This window comes from Pagrus major, chromosome 22, assembly GCF_040436345.1.
Source record: "Pagrus major chromosome 22, Pma_NU_1.0".
NCBI lineage: Eukaryota > Metazoa > Chordata > Actinopteri > Spariformes > Sparidae > Pagrus > Pagrus major.
Genome location: NC_133236.1, coordinates 29,365,096 through 29,386,105, shown reverse-complemented (window position 1 = coordinate 29,386,105; position 21,010 = coordinate 29,365,096). Strand labels below are relative to the sequence as shown.

Sequence of the window (21,010 nt, the reverse complement as noted above, 5' to 3'; positions counted from 1 at the left end):
CAGCAGCAGGGTTAAGGGGAGCAGCAGGAGGGTTAAGGGGGGGAAGCAGCAGCAGCAGGAGGAGGAGGAGGGTTAGGGGGAGCAGCAGCAGGAGGGTTAAGGGGAGCAGCAGCAGCAGGAGGAGGAGGAGGAGGGTTAAGGGGAGCAGCAGCAGGAGGGTTAAGGGGAGCAGCAGCAGCAGCAGGAGGAGGAGGGTTAAGGGGAGCAGCAGGAGGGTTAAGGGGAGCAGGAGGAGGGTTAAGGGGAGCAGCAGCAGCAGCAGGAGGAGGAGGGTTAAGGGGAGCAGCAGCAGGAGGGTTAAGGGGAGCAGCAGCAGCAGCAGGAGGAGGAGGGTTAAGGGGAGCAGCAGCAGGAGGGTTAAGGGGAGCAGCAGCAGGAGGGTTAAGGGGAGCAGCAGCAGCAGCAGGAGGAGGAGGGTTAAGGGGAGCAGCAGCAGCAGGAGGAGGAGGAGGAGGAGGAGGAGGGTTAAGGGGAGCAGCAGGAGGAGGAGAGGGAGGGTTAAGGGGAGCAGCAGCAGGAGGAGGAGGAGCAGGAGGGTTAAGGGGAGCAGCCTCTGTGGTCACATTAAAAACTGCATCGCCTTTTGTGACAACTGTAGATCAGTGAGCCATCAGCTCTGCTCGCTCTCGTGGCAGGGATTTGTAGTTTTTAGCGCACAGCCCGCCGCCGCGTGGTAGCGGCCTGTGCGGGAGGGAGACTACAGTTCCCTCAGAGCTCCTCGGAGGTGTTAGTTGTCAATATGGCTGTTGTCAGACAGACAAAGCGGAGAGGCAAATAATTCGCCTCTGATTAGAAATCCTTGGAAAGGGGTCGGACAGGGCACCGTAATCAAACTGCTTTATTGTCCGGCTGCAGTAAAAAGACACAGCGGGTCTTTGCTCGGGTTATAAAGTTAAATGGTTAAGTGGACGATTTGAACCGAGGTAAGTCAAGTACTCAGCTATCTTCAACACTGAAAGTGATGTTATTAATATCAGACGCTCGCTAGCCAGCGGCGGCGGCTAACGTCAGCTAGGATCAGCGCTGGCACGGCTAGCATGTTATGCTAATAGTTGTGCTAAGTTGCTAGCCGCACTCCGCGACGTCTGCGGACTGTTGTGAGGACAAATTCAGCGGCAGCTGTGCTGGAAACGACGGGGTTTCGGTGTGTGTTAGAGGGCTGCAGCTGGCTAAAGTAACGCTGCATTTGGACACCGTCCGCCTGCCACAGAAACATTTGCTAGCTGTCGGGCAAAGGGCGTGAAGGCTGGCAGCGGCAGCGGCAGCGGCTCGCCCGCAGCGCGGAGCCGGGCCACGGAGCCGGGCTCTGCCGCTGCAGGCCCCGCGGCCAGCACAACACAAACACATGGAGGACACACACAAACACATGGAGGACACACACGTAGCAACTGTGGGCGATTTTAAAAAAAAACTTCAGTGCCAGAGAGTCAGTTTGGTTTCACTCTGGGAGGATCAAAAGCATGCAACCGGTTTTTAGGTAAGAAAGCCTCGTTGTTGTCTCTGTTTTCTTCTGTTTGCGTTTAAAAAAAGTTGTTGCATTAGTTTTCTTAACCGTGTGTTTGGACGGACCCACACCAGCTGCTCGTGTTTCATGAGTTAATATAAGTGTACTGAAGCATAAAGTTAGTTTCCAGCCTGTGTTGTGTTACCTGCAGTAAACCAGTGTCGGCCATTGGTTTGTATCAGGGAGGTTTCTGCTCCCCTGCAGGGGCGTTTAACCTCTATTGCCCAGTGACTTCACACCAGTCACACCAACCTGAGCCCAAGTGAATAGTTAACCTTGTAAATATTCACCAGGATGGGTAATAATTTCTTTGCAATACCCGACGACCCTCTGTAACAACACAGGGTCCCTCACACTGTTGAACTGGTAGCTGGTGCATCTTACCTGCATGTTAAACTAACCAGTCTGACAGGTGTAGTTTGACTTCATCTTCCTGGGACGTGACAGGTTTTTTGCAGTGTAACCGTTGTTGATAACGATTTAAAGTTTCAGCAGCCTTTCTTATGAATGCTTAATGACACCTATAGAGACTAGTTAATGTTCACCATGCTGCTAAACTACCCTGTGGCACAGAGGTAATGTATATCCGTGCCCGCCCTGAGTGATTTCCCCCTGCATGTGTCTAAAATGTAAGCAGTTGTTATTCTCCTTTTTCCCTGCTCAGTGTTACTAACCTTTTATAAAGGCTTATATTTACCACGCTCGTATTAGTTTCCTGTAAAATAACTTGAAAACACTGCGTACGCTCTCAAGACATTTGTGTTTTTTCTGTCCTCTGCGCAGCGGAGAGAATAACACAGATGTAGAAAAATGCCAGTGACCCCTTTTAAACCATTTATCATATCAGCACAGGTCGGGCTGGCACAGAAGATGGAAAATCTGCCGCAGTCTGATTCCAGTTGCATTGATTTTGAGCACGGCAAATTGCTTATGAAAAACATACAGCGTGGGTGGTGTGCAGAGCCGGGGATGTATCGTAGCTCTTAAAGAACGGCAGTCAGAATGTTAAGATAGCATCAGCTGTCAAGGTGACTCCGGCACTCTGCGTGTGTTGCCTGCTGGTTCCCAAAAATAGCTGATTTTTATGCTTTGCCCCTCCCTCCCTCTTTCTTTCACACTTCTGTCTCTCGCTCTTGTCTTCCTTTTCTTACTTGCTGCCTCTTTATTTTCTTCTTGCAGTTTTTTCCCCTCTCTTTCTACTTTACCCCTCCACTACCTTTTCCTCCGCCTCGCTCCCTTCCCATCGTTCTCATTTTTCCTCTCCATCTACAACTGCGTTCCTTTTCACTCTTTTCTACTTAATCCTCTCATTGCCTCCCGTGTCATTTCTGCCTGACTTTCCTCCCTACTCCTCCTCCTCTTCTTCTTCTCCTCTCTTCCCAGTTCCCTCCTAGATCTTGATCACCCACTTACTTTCCTTCCCTTAACTTCCCCCTGCATTTCCTGTTTCCTTTTCCCTCCTCTTCTTACTTCTCTGTCTCATAACCTCTCTGTCTTGTCTCTCATCCAGCAGCAGGATGTCTGAGTTCAGTGAGGAGCCACGCTTCACAATTGAGCAGATAGATCTGCTGCAGCGGCTGCGTCGCACCGGCATGACCAAGCAGGAGATCCTGCACGCGCTCGATACTCTGGACCGGCTGGACCGGGAGCACGGCGACAAGTTCGGCCGCCGCACCTCTTCCTCCTCCTCCTCCTCGTCCTCCTACGGAGTGGGCGGGGCAAACAACAACAACTCTGCCTCTAATACTACTACATCATTCAACAATAACAACACTGCCTCTGCAACCACCACCTCCGTGTCATGCAATGGCAACAACAGCGCAGAGGTCAGCGCCGGCGACCACTCGGCCACCGCCGCGTCTTCCACCACCTCCAAAATCTCCACCGCCACGCAGACACAGTTCGGCAGCGGAGGGGGACTTTCGCCGTCTCCTAGCAACAGCTATGACACCTCCCCGCCTCCAGGGCCGCCGCCGCCTTCCGCCATCTTGCCCTCACCGGTCTCACTGGTGGCTCTGTCACAGAACGGCCGGGATAGCCTAGCTGCCACACCCAACGGGAAGCTGTCTCCTCCGAGGTACCCGGTGAACAGTGCGGCCGCAGCACGAGCGTTTGGGTTCGAAGCTACAGACGAAGACCTGGACATCGACGATAAGGTGGAGGAGCTGATGAGGTCAGTAGTCGTGAGCTCTGAACCTTGTTTGGGAAACTTTGTACTCGTAGCCTTTTGTCCGAGTCTGGTGCTTGTAGAACTGGACGGTAGTTAGGCGATGGTGCACAAGACTAGATATCGATATCATCTCGCACACAAGAAAACTCTGAAGGGGCTTCGAAAAGCAGCACTGAAGGTTCTTATCCATCTTTTTTGAGCAATGCAGTTTAGTTTTGAAATGCTGGTGTTACAGTGGCTGCTTGGTTGGAGTCCATATTGCCAGTAAGTCCTGCAATGATTAGGCAAGAGAGCAGAGTTTATGTCAGGGTGAATTAAACAGCACCAAGACGAAACTCCACAGAAGTTGCTCCATGCAGCAGCTGCCTTTGAAACACACGCACATTTAAACACACAGAGATCCTTCATGACCTTGGAAACAGAAATTGGGGAAAACAACTTCACCACAAAGTTAATTTGGAGCTTTTGATTATCTCACATGATCTTCATCAGTAGAAGTTTCCCTTAAAATCTTCGATGTTAAAATAAGTTTTTTGTCCGGAGCATTTTAAAGACTTCTTGTCCATTCTGACATAAAAGCTGTTGTTCAGAGTTCACACTTGACTTTGAACACAGACGTTGAGGAAATAAATCTCACCCTTAAGTCCAGTTAGTCGCTCTTCTGGACACTAAGTTTTACATTTACTAGGGCCAGGCGATATGGCCTTTAAATAATGTGATATTTGCAGGCTGTATCACGATGTTTACCTCATTATATTGCACTCTCATAACTGCTGTCGTGGGCCGTCAAAACCAAATATCGCAGTATTTTTTTATCAAGTACCTCGATGTTAAATATTAACGCAAAGAGATTTTCGACAAATAATCATCAGTAATGATATTATTATATTACAACAAGTAGAGCAGTCTGGCATGTTGAGAACATTACATGAGTTTACTGTGATGCAGCCTTCAAAACCAGGAGGAGACCAGGCCAAGCCTTAATGTTTAACAAGAATAACCGTTGTTAAATCTTAACACAGTAGCTGTCCGTGGTTGGTTGATCTACAAAAGGTAATGTCAATGAATTTGTCTATGTCTCAAGATTATGTTTACCAGGATTTGAAAAAGGGTTTTGCCGTCTGAGTCTGACTTTGTTTCAGTTGTGCTGAAAAGCTTCTTGTCCAGTCTGTAACTATGCTTGGTTACATAGAGAAATGAACTTACCATCGCTGTGCTCCTGCCACTGGGATTTGTTTGGTGCCACCAGTGCCGATGCTGGTGGGAACTGGGAGACTTCTGTGGTTTCTGAGAGAGAGAGGTTACCTTTAACATACAAGTCTTATTTGCCTTGAGGTGTTGCCGTTTAACTGCAAATAAAAAAACCTGCCTTGCTCTTAACTTGGTCAGTATGTGCTACATTATCTGGCAGTGTTGTCTTGTGATTATTGGTGTGAAGGTTTCAGTCTAGAGGAGGTTTCTGCTGAGGCAAATGACAAAAGCCAGTTCAAGACTGGTGTTCTTGTGGGATCCATGTAAGACATGTAGCACTAAAGAGGCCTGTGAGGATACCTACTGGAAATGATTGTGATAAACAATATTAATATCATTTTGAAACCACTGTATGCCACTGATATATTGATAATATAATAACATAATAATGCATAAACACCCTTTCGAAGAGAAATGAACTTTGGATTCTTTAATTAGTAGTATTAAAGTATTAAAGGATCCTAAATAAATTAATAAAACCATGCAACCAAAACAACAAATGGGGCGGCAGAAACGATCAAGGTCATGTCCGTACATTGCTAAGTTGGTAAGATATACATGATAAGATATGTGCAATAAGTCAGGAAGATAACGACAGTATCATCACAGGTCCAGCCCTGATGTGCAGTTACATTATTGAAGAGGTGCAGCCGCAGCAGAACCCTGTTGATTGCTGCCGAGCTGGTACCACAACACCTTGACATTTAGGATTCATTTAATCTGCTGATTGTTTTTTCAATGAATGGACTCAAAGCTGCAGCCAGTGAATGACTTGGTGCAATAGTTGCTGATTTAACTTTCTGTTGATTGACTAATTGATGAATCAGGTAATTGTTTTAGGCTCATCTTGACGCAGAAGCAGACCCACACGACAGTTGCGATTAGCATGTTTGTCTTGTACAGCATGTACCACATAATGATGTACACCCTGTGAAGGAGTATCAGAATAACAGAGAAAGGCTTTCTTGTTCAGATTATGCTTCCAGTCAACAAAGACTGTATTGCATAAAGGGGAAGTATTCTGCAGCAGATGTGTGAAAAGCCTTCAGGGTTCAAGATGACATTTGCATTCGCTCAGTGGGAAGCAAGAGAAGCTATTACAGTCGTGCACCTCTGGAAACATGACATGAAATCATGTGCAGTAACATCAAATAACATCGAGTTGGAAACATGCACAATAGCTATTTAGGCGCTTTACTGTGACAGTTTCCGTGTTCATAATCAGCATGTTATACACCTGCTCTCCTCCTCCGAGCACTTTCCACTTTTACTAGCCCTCTCCTGCTGCTGCCTCCCAGCTGCCCCTGTATGAACAGTCGGAGTAAGAATAGACATGTAGAGCTCAGCCTCTGCACTGGCTGTCCCGTTGCTCATTCACGCTGCCTCTGCATTAAATTACATGTCCTCTTTAGACAGCCCAAGAAGTTAAGAAGCGTTCAAAAGCCCTCGTCCCCTCCGCCTGTAGGACTCTCCGGTGTCTCGCTCCTCGGCGGGGCTGCGGGGCGTGACACCAAGTTTCAGCTTGTCAACAATCCCACTGAGCCCTTGTGATTTTTTTTCCTCTCATTTAAAGTGCACATTTCCGTCTCTGCAGGGGTTCGGCCTCTGAGTTGGCATCCAACACATCACCCCCCCACCACTAGTCCTCCTCCTCCTCCTCCTCCCTCCACTTCCCACTCTTCCTCAGTCTTGTACAGCAGCTTGTGCTACATTGATTCACTGGTGTCGATACAAGCAGCGTTTTTGAGCTCTAATTTTAGCTGCGCCGCAAGAGGCTGGTGTGGAGGATATTGATGCTGGATGTCAAGAGTCGTGACGCATTTTCATTTCAGAAATAAGCTAACGGAGAACTCAGGACTTTGATGTGTTCTCCATTTTGACTGTGTCTGGGATACTGACTGGTTCAAAGGATGCTGAGATTTTTATGTTTTGAGCACCAGTGCTGTTAAAGTTGGGTGGGGGTAAGGCGCCCACTGGAAATGCCTTGCGGTTAAAAATAAATAAATAAATAAATAAATAAGAAGTATGCACTGTTAGTGTCCACAGTCTATAGCATGATGAGGAGTTAATCCAAGACAGCCACAAGCTTGTTAGTTTCTGAGTGTGTATGTGTATGTATAAGGGAGGGGATTGGGCTCGCAGCCAGAAAGCAGGGTGGGTACACTGTGTGACTGCACATGTTCACTCACCACCCTCCATTCCTGCGAGTCTGTGCATGTTTTATTTTTTCCCCCCGCCGAGGTCTGAGATAGTGGAAACATGTCGACCAAATACATTTAGAAAATATAGATTAGCTGATTGTGGCTCAGTTCATTTAAATTCACACAGTCGTTGCTTTTGTGTTCCTCTGAAATGCAACGTTGATTATGTGGGAGCCATAAAAAAAAAGAAAAAAAGAAAAGAACAATACATCGATAATAACGCTGTCAAACTGCACCTCAGAGGAAAATGGAGCTTCGGTTTTGCAGGTTTTCCGTGAAAAGGTACAATACAAAACAGATTTAATTATCGGACGTGTTTCTCGTTATTGTTGTTTTTTGTACAATATACCAAACACATAGTCTGAGTCTGATCTGAAGGGACACAGCAGCGACGGCTGAAGCACAACATTTAAGCTTTTTGTCGTTGATGCTGTGTAAAAGATGACGCAGCATCTTGCACCACATGTGGTAATCTGTGTAAAAAAAGAAGAGAAGAAGCTGAATTCTGGTCCTACAGTTATTCAGGCGTTTTTCTTTCAGTCAACATGAACAAAAATGGGACTGTGATCACAGGAAATGGGATGAGAGAGGGGTGACATGCAGCGAGGGGCCGCAGGTCGGACTCAAACCCTGGGCCACTGCAGCGAGGACGGGGCCTCTGTACGTGGGCCGCGTGCTCTACCGACTGAGCTACCGGGGCGCCCCAGGCTGTCTGTTTTCACAAGCCAACCACGTTAAAAAACTCAGCGCCGACAACCACTGAACATAGTGTTGGGAAATAATAACGTGTCAGTTGCGCTGACAGAGATTTTCGTGGCCCTCGTCGTCTGCTGGACGACAAGAGGGAGGGAGATCAGTGGGACTTGCAGCCGAGTGTCTGCTCTCGGCTGTCATCCCGTATCACAACCGCCTGGGTGCCCTGGTGGTCCCGCTGTACAACCAGAGGGAGGGAGGGGTCGGAGTCCAATGGCTACTTTTTACACGTGTAGTTCATGGCTGGCTACTTAAATGCTGCACACATCACATTTATTATTAAAGAACATAAATATATATCCTGTATGTTTTTGTAATCGGGCTATTTTACCACAAAAAAGCGATTTTTGAAAATGCTGTTGAACTGTTTGTACGTGGCCTTTCAGATGCTGCTGCCAGTAGTGTATTAAGATGTTCAGCTGTGTTCTTACATGTGCTGTGTGTTGGCAGGAGGGACAGCAGCATGGTGAAAGAGGAGATCAAGGCGTTCCTGGGGAACAGGAGGATCTCTCAGGCAGTGGTGGCACAAGTTACCGGTGAGTAGCAGCACTGAAACCATGATGTTGATCTGAGGTGTTGTCTGTCCTGTTGTATGTTGTATGTTGTGCACATGTATGTGTTTTTAAATGTGCATCCTTCCAGTTAGAAATGATGGGTCATACTTTGACTTTTGGGTGTCTGTTAGAAAATGTCCACATGCTTTAATATTCATTGTCTTTTCCTCATACTGTCCATAGCTGCAGCACCTCTATTCACCCTCTGTCTGAAAGCTAGTGCCCCCTAGTGGCCGTGGGAGATAAATAATTTATTATTGTTTATTGACTTAAATAAGCTTTTAGCTTAGGTTGTATAGATTTCAGAGATATGTAGCATTTGAAGAAAAATGACATGACATTAAGCAAAAATATGGATTTAGGCACGGGCAGATCATTTCTGTTGTTCAAAGGTCCCCCTCCAGAAAAACCAAGTCTTCTCTGATTGGTCAGCTCTTACAGGCCTGAGCAGGCAACACCCACCATGTTTCTTATGGGGGCGAGGATAAGGACAGTGACTGTACAGCTGACCGCTGGTTTGAACGCTCAGTTTCTGAATACAGGCTGTGTGCATTTCTCTGTGGTTTGAGCCCGTCACAACATTTATACAGCAGCTGTACCTGCTTTATAATCAAAAGCAGACTTTCTATTAATATGGGACCTTTAAGCAATGCAAAAAAGATCACAGAGCGGACACTCGTATACATCTGGTTAGTGAGGTTTGGGATTTTAAAGATTTTTGAGGGAGAAGGAGTAGATGCCAATTTTGAAAATGTATTTGTGTTAGTGTCATATCAGACAAATAAGAAGATCGTTATGTCTTAAAATAAATATTGGGCCCCCATCAGTTGTCAGCACCATGGAGGCTTCTCCATGACAACAACTACTGAGAACATCAAGTTGCTCAAACTGTATAATCATGTTTATTTGTATACGTCAACCAAAGGTGATTTGATTTGGTTACCATGCAAAGACTGAGATTCAGAAGAAGGATTGAAATGTGAAAGTAGGCACTGAAAAATCACAAGAATTGGTACAAAGATATTGGTATCAAGCTAAAACCCTAAATTCCTGTTCAGCCCAGTTACCAGCAGAGATGAGTGAAAGTGCCCGGCAGTGTTTCTGTAGCTGCAGCTCGTGTGAGAGACGTGTGATCGCAGAAGAAATAAATTCAGAGCTGTGGAGAGAGAAAAACACTTTCTCCCTCTTGTATTCTCCTTCTGTCTCTCTTGAAAACGTCCAATGGTTGTCTATAATTGTAAATTGTTCCAGGGGCTTGATGAAAAACACTTTTTGTAATTTGATGTCTGGCTCCTTTTCCAGGCATCAGCCAGAGCAGGATCTCCCATTGGCTGCTGCAGCACGGCTCCGACCTGAGCGAGCAGAAGAAGAGGGCCTTCTATCGCTGGTATACGCTGGAGAAAACCACACCAGGTACATCTGAGTGTTTCAAGCCTCGCACTGCTCGCTCTTCACTCTGTGTTTGTGTTGCTGAGTGAAGGACTGTGGTTAAGAAAGTAAGTTGGAAGTGCCGAGAGGGATCCTCAATCCACGAGTCAGGCTTGCAGCAGGTGCCCGAGAGAGGGCGAAGATTTAGTGTATAGGAAAACTGAATCTGACATAGACTAACAATGTGGGCATTGTCGTCGTAGTCGTTAAGGTCGGAAGAGAAACTAGTTTGACGTAGTCACTGTACTGAGTGCTGGTGCAGAGCTGTGGTTGAGGAAATGAAGAGAAGCTGAGGAGTTTGAAACTTTAGCCTCACTGATCGCAGCAGGAGGGCGACTGCAGGGAAACTGTGCTGCCAGCAGCTTCCTCTTGGACTGTTAATGAGACGGCGCCTGGTGGTGTTTGTGGTACAGTGAGATGTGACGTACAGTGTGTGATGCCTCAATCCCAAAAAACATTGAGCAGAAGATTCCTGTAGTGTAAAATGAATGTGAGGCCAGTGGAGACGAAGGACGGCCGCAGTTTGTCGGAGCTGATTTGTTGTGGATTCATTTTGTCACCTGACTCCAGTTTGGTCTCGGGGTTGTGCGGCTTTTATTACCATCTTACAGACGCGTCTTTCACAATGCTGCGATGTAATTACACGGCTTGGCCACGACAAAAACTGGCTTCAAGGCCTGGGGCTCTTTGTGGGGGGCTTGATCTCAACGATGAGGCCAGCCGTCTTCTTTGCAGAGGAAGTTACGGTCAAGCCAACTGCGTTAAATAGTCCTCCTCCTCTTCTTCGTTGGTTTTACCGGCGGACTAAAAACCACACCGCCGTCCTCTGTGTCAGAGTATATAACATCATGCTATTCACTGCCGGGTGCTCTGTCTTGAGTGAGTGAGTGAGTGAGAACAGGATGCACGGCTCCAAAAACAGAAAATCAATATGTGGTGGCCAATGTTGATATGGTGGCGGACCGCCACAAATAAATGAACGTGTGGGAAACACTGTACAGTTACCATAGCTACAGGTGTTGTTCCGGTCTATCACAGGGTTGATGGTAAAGGTACTGTTAGCTTGTTCTCACACATGGTGTCGATGTTCATGAGACCAAAACATCTGAAGACTAATGTGAGAAAGTGTTTTTGATACAAAAGATGGAAAACTCTATGAAAAAGATACGACAAAGGATACGACAGTATTGTTACCACGACGACAAATCTGACATCCCCTGTTAGCTTGCGGCGTCGCAACAGTGTTAAGAAATCAGTGAAGAATGACGCTTTTGAAATAATTTGAACAATATTGGTGTTAGCTACGTTCTAGAGCCGGAGGTATTGATTATAGACGACCTGCCTGAGTGTCTGTCTGTGTTCCTGCTGTTCATGTTAGCACCTGACACTTTAATGTTCTTGATTTCAAGTCTCATCAAGTAGTTTTAAGGTTCATTTTGCTGCTGTGAAGACAAACAGCCGGTCAGGAGATGAGTCTTACACAACCTTAAATCCACACTTCACTGTAAATGGTTAACAGCCTTAACAACAGGCCTCCTGCTGGCAGAAACGCATACGTGTGTGCACCTATAGCGAGGCAGCAGACATCCCACGCCTCGTCCTCTGCGGCATGTTCCTCGGTGGAGCCCTGCCAACACAGACAGCAGTGGAAACTGCTCTATGCTATTTATGGCCAGACTGAGCCCGGCCCAGCTCATCTCAGCCCAGCCCAGCCCCGCGCACATGCCTCCATCACTGCTGCAGAGGAAACTGATGCCCCATTCATGCCAGTCTGTTCTGATAACCTGGACCGACCCAGTTAGGCCTTGTTCATGTACAGTGTGTATGTCAGGTTATGTGATGATCCAGCACGTGAGCTTCTGACCCTGTTATACTGAACATCTCAAGCTTTCAGCTGCTTTTTATGAGTCTGAGTACAAATGAAACCTTCTGTGTGCTTTTCTTTTCTTTTCTGCTGTGGTGATGATTTGAGACGAGGCAGCAGCGTCCTCGTCAGCACAATGTCGAGTTTATAATCAGAATGTATTGTGAGATTTGCAAAAGGCGACGTGCGTTCTCACGTACATTTTCACGAAGGGACGGGCTTTCTGGCACGTTACTACAACGTGTTTAAGACTTTAACTGGCACAGTTTGTCCTTCAAGGCCACAAACACGCCTGAAGACTGTTCCCACAGCTGACGGCGGCTTAAATCTTCCTGACACATGTGCCATCTTCAGTTGTAACCCAAAAAGTGATTGTGCTGCTCCTCATCCCCAGGTGCCACTCTAAACATGCGGCCAGCTCCATTACCTATGGAGGAGATGGAGTGGAGGCAGACCCCGCCGCCCCTCACCACTGCCCCCGGTACCTTCAGGCTGCGTCGAGGAAGTCGCTTCACTTGGAGAAAAGAGTGCCTGGCTGTGATGGAGAGGTAAAAGCAGTAGATTAAAGATCATAAACTGGAGTTTGTTTCGTAACTTATTTCCACATGGAGTTGAGGAAACATCGCAGCCTGTCCAAGACAATGAGCCCGTGACTCGTGTCATAGAGGCTCAATATTGGCTCGGCTGTGCTGCACACATAACAAACAGCAGTAACTCTGCTTTGTTGACATCGTCCTTGTGTAGTGAAATTAATTTAATCAGTGTGACTCCTCTGCTATTTATAGCTACTTCAACGACAACCAGTACCCAGACGAGGCCAAACGGGAGGAGATAGCAAACGCCTGCAATGCTGTTATTCAGAAACCAGGTACAAACACACAAACCAGGTATAAAGGCACAAACATAACATGATGCCATTTTATTGTCCTAATGGATAACAGACAAATATTCCTGTTTATTATGTAAATATTCTGAATATTACCATGGAAACCGCCTCCATCCACACAGCCTCCTTCAATCTGTCAGCCGTGCATTTTTGGCATCTTTATACGTTGATGTGTTAAATATACAAAGTGTTGCAGAGCTGAAACAATGACTTGATTAATCGTAAAGTTAATCAGCAATCATCTGCAACAGTTTTATGATAAATTGCCCAAAAGTTCCTCTGTTGCAGCCTCTTTCTCAGATGTGGCTGTTTGTGTCCGGAGCATCTTGGATCATAATGTTTCTTTGACTTGATCTAAATTGTACAGACATCTGTGTCCTGTCTGTGTGGTCTCATGCAACGAGATCAAGTTATTTCTTTTCAACAGATATTTAAGCGTCATCAGTGATGAGGCTTTATAAAAGTGTTTATCAAAGCACTTGCAGAACAAGAAATAGGGCCCAGAATGAAATAAAAAGACCAGAACAGGCTGGAGAAAAGAGACCGTGGTGAGACAGTGATGCTCAGACTGTCGTGTGATTTGTTTCAGGGAAGAAGCTGTCTGATCTGGAGAGAGTTACCTCCCTGAAAGTTTACAACTGGTTCGCCAACCGTCGCAAAGAGATCAAGAGACGGGCCAACATTGGTAATGTGGACTCACAAATGCACATTTTACACTTTTAATTGCATCCACTGAACATTTAATGACATCCCTTTGTGTTAGCACTAATATTTCATATTTAATAACAGCAATTACAACTTTATTTTGCATGGAATGGCTCAGCATTAATTCATTCCACCACAGTAATTAGTAGGTTGTTAATCTGTCACTGAACATCTGTAGTGACCTCTGGCACAAAAAAAAGAAATCCTCTTGTATGAACCGAGGAGACAATTAAATTTGTAAAATAGAAGCTCCACGACTTCGTAGCCTAAAAACTCACTCAGGAGGATAATGGAGATTCAGTATCAAGTCTCTGGTTCCCAACCTTTTTTATTTTTTATTCCCCAAACAGCCGGTGAAATGAGCTGAAGTCTCCCTTTAACAAACACATCTGTCATTTTTTCACACGTGTTCATTTGAATTTATTTTAAACTGGATGTTCTTCATCAGTTATTATATAAAAATGGATTTTGTTTGGTCAGCTGCCACCTGGAGTAGCAGTTTCAACCATTTATCCATTAGCCTACTTTAAGCTAACTGTTTCAAATGTTTATCCTTTTACTTTTCTTTTTTAACCATCTGTCCATTACTTTCAGCTAACTATTTGAACCATTATCATTGCTTCTAGCTAATTATAGATAAATGGTTGACATTTATCTATGACCTTTACTGGTTAGACTTCTGTTTGGTTTACTCCTTCATTCACTCTCAGCTGTATCACAAAGTGTTCAGATGCTGCAGCTGACTCAGTATGTCAGTAAACACACTGAGTGGCCACATCTGTTCAGTCCAGTGCACCAGTCCTGCCATAAAGATCCCTCATTGTTTCTGATACAGTCATACAGGTGATGATTTATGTTTTTTGCATAGAGATCCTAGTAAAGTGCTGCTGGTCTACTCGACTGCATTATGTTCTGCCCCCTCATTTACATAAATGTAAAGAAAAATACAAATCTCTCCGTGTACCCGAGGTTGGGAATCACTGTTCTATAGTATGTAATGAGGGAAAATATTAGTCATCCACCATAAATCTAATGATCCATCCTCTTCCTCCAAGAAGCCACAATCCTGGAGAGTCATGGGATAGACGTCCAGAGTCCAGGGGGACACTCCAACAGCGACGACATCGATGGAAACGACTTCTCAGAGCAGGTAGACGAAGATTAAGGATCCCAAAAGACACATAAAAAATCAGATTTATCTGTTCAGACAGCACAGTAAACGACCGGTCTGATCAAAGAGAACGAGGTCAGGTCTTATTGTCCCACTGCTTCACGTCTTCATCTTGAATTGTACTCTGTCTGTTTTTTATTTATGAATTTATATTTTTTCCTTTTGCTTTTTATGGATCAGCTTCTTGCCAGCCATTCACATCCATCTCCTGGCAAACGGCTGCTCTTGGACAGCACTCAGTATTCCATTCATTAGTCAAATGTGATCATGCATTTTGCATGTGTTTTGTTCCGACTATACAATACATCAGTTGACTTATTACTCATTAGTTTTCCTCTCTTTGGTCAAAGTTGTGTTAATAATTGAAATGAGCAGCATGTGGTGTTTGTCTGGATGAACCTTGTGGCCTCGCCGGCACGTTACTGCTCACAAATTCACACCAGAGAACATCTGATCCGCTGTTTTCTTTCAGATGAACCCCAAATAATATAATATTTCATATTAAAAAAAGGCTGCTCAAAGCTTTTTGCTCGAGGAACATTAATTAACAAAACTCGATCTGTTGTCCTTTTTTTCCTGTAACCAGTGGAAACTTCAGCTGGAGTAATGGAAACAGCAGCGCTCTGTACGATTGTAGAAACCTTCACGATGAAGACTTTTAGTTTGAGCCCTCCAGCTTTACTCTCTTGATTGCACAACATTCAGACTCTCCTGTCAGAGCAGCTGAAAGTGAAACAGCCAGTTAACCATTGAAGCTAATGAATAATGAACACGGGTCTGTTGAATCCATCAGGCAGTGTTGTCATCCAGAGAACAAGACGAGTGTCAAATAATTAAAATCACTCTGAATATTTTGAGTTTTTTCTCAAATGAAACTTGAGTCAATGTTTTGAATCTTTTCTCCTGCAGGCCTGTGACCTGCCCTATTTTGACAAGAGACCTCTCAGCCGACCTTTTGGCCTTTACCGACTGGAGCCCACCTCACCAACACAGGTAACATCCACACAGGTAACATCCACACAGGTAACATGTCGGTGTGTTTACCACAACACCGCATATTCATCTTCAGGCAGATGGGATCCGGTCCTCTCTGACCCGCCTCATACTGTCTCAGTTTGGATCAGCATTTCATCACTTATGATGCTGCATATCTTCCAGCCTGTGGTTGTCGAGGCGCTGCTCTCCACTGCAGTCCAAAAAAAGAGGCCAAGGCCGCTCAGTCAGATCAGACGGAGGTTAAAAGAGGTCCCTTCATCACAATGATCCTCTGATTGCACGGCTTTAAATAGCTGTCAGTGTACAGCAATCAGACGGCACGTCACTTAAAAGTGGATCTGATGCTGGATGTCGTCTCTTGATATGCTCACGATTAAAGCTCACACGAGAGCCGATAAACACGTCCTTTAATTTATGTAACACTTGTGCCCTCTGTGTTTTTTCTATTTTGGAAAGGCTGAAAAAAACAAAACCACTGTTCAACAGCCTCACAGGCCTGCCGTGCTGAGATGCAGTTGCTAAGCTATCATTGGACATTAGATGTTTTAGTAGTTTTTAGTTTAGTTTAGTTGGTCAGCGTGTTTACAGGAACTAAGCAGGAAAATAAAGTACAGGTGGAAAATAATGCAAAAATAGAATTCCTGTTTCTTTGTATTTGTTCACACCTCCTGAAGCTGTTTTCGTCTCCTGACCGTTGTCTTCCCTCCCTCCTCGCCCCAGGACGACAGCGCAGCACACAGCGAGCACCAGGACCCCATCTCTCTGGCCGTGGAGATGGCTGCCGTCAACCACACCATCCTGGCCCTGTCCAGAACCGGAGGGGTCCCCAACGACATCAAGACGGAGTCCCTGGAGGACGAATGAACTGCACAGGAACTGGGACGGAGGGAGCGCTCCGAGAGGAGAGAGAAAAGGGAAGGATGAGTAGAAAAAGCTGCGAAACAGGGCTGTAAAAAGAGACCAAAATAATGCTACTTAGTAAACCTTCTGAATCTGTCCCTCAGCCGACTGTTCCTTCTCTCTCAGCTTCCCTCCTCCCACAAAGTCCATGTAAACAGTAATCATCCCCCCACCTCCACCCCGACCCCTCTCCACTCCACCCAATATATTGACACAGCTGGCAGCTGGAAATGTGTCAGTATACATCCTGTGATCTCTGTGAAATGCTCCACGGAAAGAAGAACAGGGGTCCTTAAAAACCCCCAAGATGGTGATCGTCGTCTTGGATTGTGTCTCCCAGGAAACTCCCCTCTTCCTCCTGAATACACTCTCTCCTCACAGGATACCTCTCTCCTCTCCTCTTCCTCCTGAATACACTCACCTCCTCACAGGATACCTCTGCTCTCTCCTCTCCTCTTCCTCCTGAATACACTCACCTCCTCACAGGATACCTCTGCTCTCTCCTCTTCCTCCTGAATACACTCTCTCCTCACAGGATACCTCTGCTCTCTCCTCTCCTCTTCCTCACACCCCTCTTCCTTCCCTCTCCAGCCTGGTTGTCTGAGCCGATCCTCAGTCTATCTCACCTCAGCGTCAACCTCAGAAAAATAACGTGTACTGTATATATAATATATATATGGTTCTTATGGTTCTCAGTCACACTCACCTCATGGTGTGCTACCTACTTACCTACCTACCTGCCTGCATAACCCTCAAAAATTCAACCTCTTCATCGTGCAATTCATCAGAAGAGCAGCCTCCAGTCGTTGTCCGGGGGAAAGATGGACGGTGAGACTTTCCCTCTCTCCCCGTCTGGCACCGAGGCGATGAGAAAGGATGATACCGGCAGACAGAAGTGTCCAGTCACTGTCTTCTACCCTCTGTAGTTATCATTCCTCAGCGGAGTGGCTTTTTATTTTCCTACACTAGAGCTGCTGTTGGATGAAAACCTCTTAAAAGTCAGCTAAAAAAGAAGTAGCCTTAATTTCACACAGACAACTACTCCTTTACTTTTTGCAGAACACAGCAGGTTTTGAAGTTTCTTTCCTGACAACAAGGAAGAAGCTTTTTTTCAGTATGCATAAAAAATGCCAGACTTAACGTCTCGTCCGACAGCAGCAGAGGTTTTAGTTCCTTCACTGGCATCTCCCTCTTGTTTTATAGCGACTGGATATACAATCATTTTGCCTTGTTGTTTAGCTTCCCAGTGCCACTATTGTTAAGTACTCGAGGCTATGAGAATCAGTTAAGGGTCAATGTGATAATCAAGCAAACTTAAGCTATCTTATAAGGGGAATCGTGCTTTTTTTTTTTTTTTTAATGTCGTCCATGCCAAAGGAAAAAGATGCTCGGAGCAAGAGGCTAAGAGGCTAAGCTAAGACCGATCTGAAGATAGTGTTAGCGTTCATCCAAAGCGATTGCTACGAACTCCTTCGGCGTCTGTAGGTCGTTTCTCGTACTCAGTGAAGCTTCTTGAGCCGGCGTGGCGTCGTACGTGGGCGTGACACTACAGCAGGCCTGTGTCTGTAAAGATATAAAGGTATTAGCAGCCAGATGTATAACGATTAAAAAAAAAAATACCCCTAAGCTATTTACTACTTGTTCTGTGACGCTGCCTCTTTGTAATAGCTTCAAGAATGTGCTGTCAGAAGATTTTCTTTTTAATATCAGTGGTACCAAATTAGACCAAACCCACACTGGAGATGGTTCAGAATATCAGAGGAAGGTTTGTTTTTAATTTAATTCATATAGCCTCAAAGGTAAAAGCACCACTTCAAAGACGTTTAAAATGGTGATACTGGAAATAATTTCCCACTTTTTTGCTCCAGGTGGAACCTTTCCAAAACCATCTTTAACTGAAGATCATCAAAACGCTATAAGCAGAGACAAAGTGCCGTGTTCTGACCCGGTAAAGCTCACTAATCACGTATCAGCTGCTCGCTCAGTCTTTGACTGATATCTTCATATTTGGACGGTGGCGTTTTCACTGTTTCCTCGAGAGTTGGATCAGAAGATTGAAACCACCCTCATGACTGCTGGAGACGGTTAGCTTAGCTGAGCTGAGCTTAGCTTAGCTTAGCTGAGCTTAGCTGAGCCCAGTTTAACATGAAGACTGAAGCAGAAGAAAAGGGCGAGCAGGCGTTTGTCCAAAGGTGCAAATCATCTGCCTACCAGCGCCTCTGAAGCTGGTAAATAACCTGATACATTTAGTTTTTATTAAAGCCATATAAAGTTTTTAGTTTAACAATGCCAAGCTGACAAACTGGTTTTTGGTGCAGTGACTTCCTGAGCACTTTCAGTACTTTAACAGATGATCCAACAGGTTAATTAACGAGCTTTCAGGTGTGAGTAGAAAGTTTTTTTTTACCGTCGGACAGCGCTAGGCTAGCTGTCTTCTTTTGCTTCCAGTCTTTAAGCTAACGGTCTCTTAGCTCTAGCTTCACGTTTAGCTCACAGCACATAACACTTTCTAAAAACCTTCATTTTTACTGTTATAGACTGAACATACAAGATATTTTTTTCATCACTGGACAGAGACAGGCTAGCTATTTCACCCTGTTTCCAGTCTTTATGCTAAGCTAACTGTCTCCTTGCTGTAGCTTCAGTTTTTGGGCGCACAGACATGAGCGGTATTGATCTTCTCATCCAACTCTCAGCAAGAAAGCTAATAAGCATATTTCCCCCAAAGTCAAACGGTTTTGGAGAACTGGGAAAATATTCTCCTCGTCAGGATGAAACAAAGCAGTTCAGCCAGAAATCTGATGTAACTCCTCGTTTTTAAATATTCACATACGGACATGGAATAACAGTGATATGGAATAATGTGATATCTGGATCCTGCTCGTGGGAATATCTCCCACATCGCTCCGTGTTCTGGTCCAGTAAAGCTCTATTGAAATCTTCTGTGTGTACGAAGCTGCGAAATACAGTGACTCAGAACTGGGACCTGTGTTTTCAAAGAGAAAGGGTTGAAAGATAAAAAAAACAATATGTATTTATACTCATTTTATATGGTAATGTACAAAAAAAAAGAATGACATATGTTTTGAAATGAAACATGCTTTTATTGTTAAATTAATCTTGCTTTTTAATTTTCTCCTGACATATTTTTGTTCTCATTTAAACCAAGTTTTTTTGTATCATCCCTTATTTGACTGAACAACAGTCTCCCCCCCTCGTTTGTGTCTGAAGGTAGAAAGCTATTTTGTGAAAGAAGAACGATGAAGCACCTTATTATTAAACAGAAAACGAATCGCTCTTGAATAAGCTTAAAATGTAAACCTTCCTTCCCCTGAGCCTCCTTTTTGTAATGGCAGACGTCCAGTATACTTCTTGTGGGGCTGGTGTGGAGAGTCGTGTAAATACAGCTGCTTCACCACCACATCACGACATCAGAGTCCTGCTATGAGCTGTTCTCTACTTGAAATAATGCCACACCAAACTCCATGGTGAAATCTCGTGTTTTTAATGTTGACCTTCTTCTAACAAACAGAAGTGCATAATTCATCAGATATGGCTCAGAGAAATAACTACAGTTACATAATTAATTATTAGAGACTCCATTAAGGTTTTATGGAAATACAATGCCAACTTCCATTTTGTTCCACTTTGATGTCGAAGTTATTAGAAAACACAAAAACTGTGTTTCAAGTCTGCTGTCGGGTGAAACTAGCAGAGATGGAAACGAGGCTGACTCGCTGTTTGTTTGGTTATTGACGCCCCGTTATTGTTCCTTTAAACACCTCAAACTGATGGATGTAAAGAGAAGCATGTACATATTTTAAGAATTGACTCACACTACTCAGCTGCCGAGCACAGTATTTTATATGAAACACTATTAGACATTAACAGGCGAACCTTTTTTCTGTATGATTTCTTTGTTTCTGTGGAGTTTGGTGTGACGTTCAGTCCCCGTACAGAGAGTATTGTACGTTAGACATTGAGACAAGACGTCGGTGGAAGGAAAAGCCTACAAAGAGTGCATTTAGAGATTATTCTCTCACTATAAGACACTTTTAAATGAACTGCCTTAGTGTTTGAGAGACGCCGTGCCCCGATTTAGCAAAGTACAAGTTTTAATCCAGCAGTATTTTTATGTGAGCGTTCGAGGTTGACAGGAAAATGTTTGTGGGACGGAAGAACGAACCCTCAGGTGCTCAAGAAGTTACGATTCTGGAAAAAAAAACCAGACTGAACCCTGAACCAGGCTCTCCTCACCCGGTGTCGTGCAGTGCTCACTCTGAAGGAGACGTCCTCTCGTTGGTGTGTCAGGGTCACCATGTCCACATGTCCTCGTGTGTCCCCAGTGAAAAACAACCATCCACTTCATCCCAATATAGCTCCGAAAAAGAGGACTGAATGCTGTTGTATCAATCTCAAATCTAGTTATGTTCGAAAATTACTGTATTGCCCATTTCAGAATTTAGTGCCTTTTTTGGACAGTAGACTGTTCTGTAATTAAGATGTAGTATATATACATTTTTTTGTACAGTTGCTTTGTTCATTTTTTTAACTTGTGTTTATTTTAGTATGATATATATAATGTACAAGAGAATAAAGCTATATCAATGAGACTTTCTCTGGGTTG

The 21,010-nt window shown here is 44.8% G+C and overlaps 1 protein-coding gene across 3 annotated transcripts; it reads left to right on the top strand.

The window, feature by feature from the left end:
• The first annotated feature begins 644 nt into the window (after window positions 1-644).
• Window positions 645-20,996, top strand: LOC141017976 (homeobox-containing protein 1-like). Of its 3 annotated transcripts, none has more exons than XM_073492812.1 (10): window positions 645-923; window positions 3,018-3,677; window positions 8,330-8,415; window positions 9,736-9,846; window positions 12,120-12,273; window positions 12,511-12,593; window positions 13,201-13,296; window positions 14,372-14,466; window positions 15,397-15,480; window positions 16,204-20,996. In XM_073492812.1, the coding sequence occupies exons 2-10, from the start codon at window positions 3,022-3,024 to the stop codon at window positions 16,345-16,347; spliced, it is 1,509 nt and encodes a 502-aa protein (XP_073348913.1). In that variant the 5' UTR covers window positions 645-923; window positions 3,018-3,021; the 3' UTR covers window positions 16,348-20,996. The 3 variants fall into 3 exon arrangements, with proteins under 3 accessions (XP_073348913.1, XP_073348914.1, XP_073348912.1); XM_073492813.1 differs by having other exon boundaries at window positions 3,015-3,677; window positions 14,375-14,466; XM_073492811.1 differs by having other exon boundaries at window positions 3,015-3,677.
• Window positions 20,997-21,010: the final 14 nt, after the last annotated feature.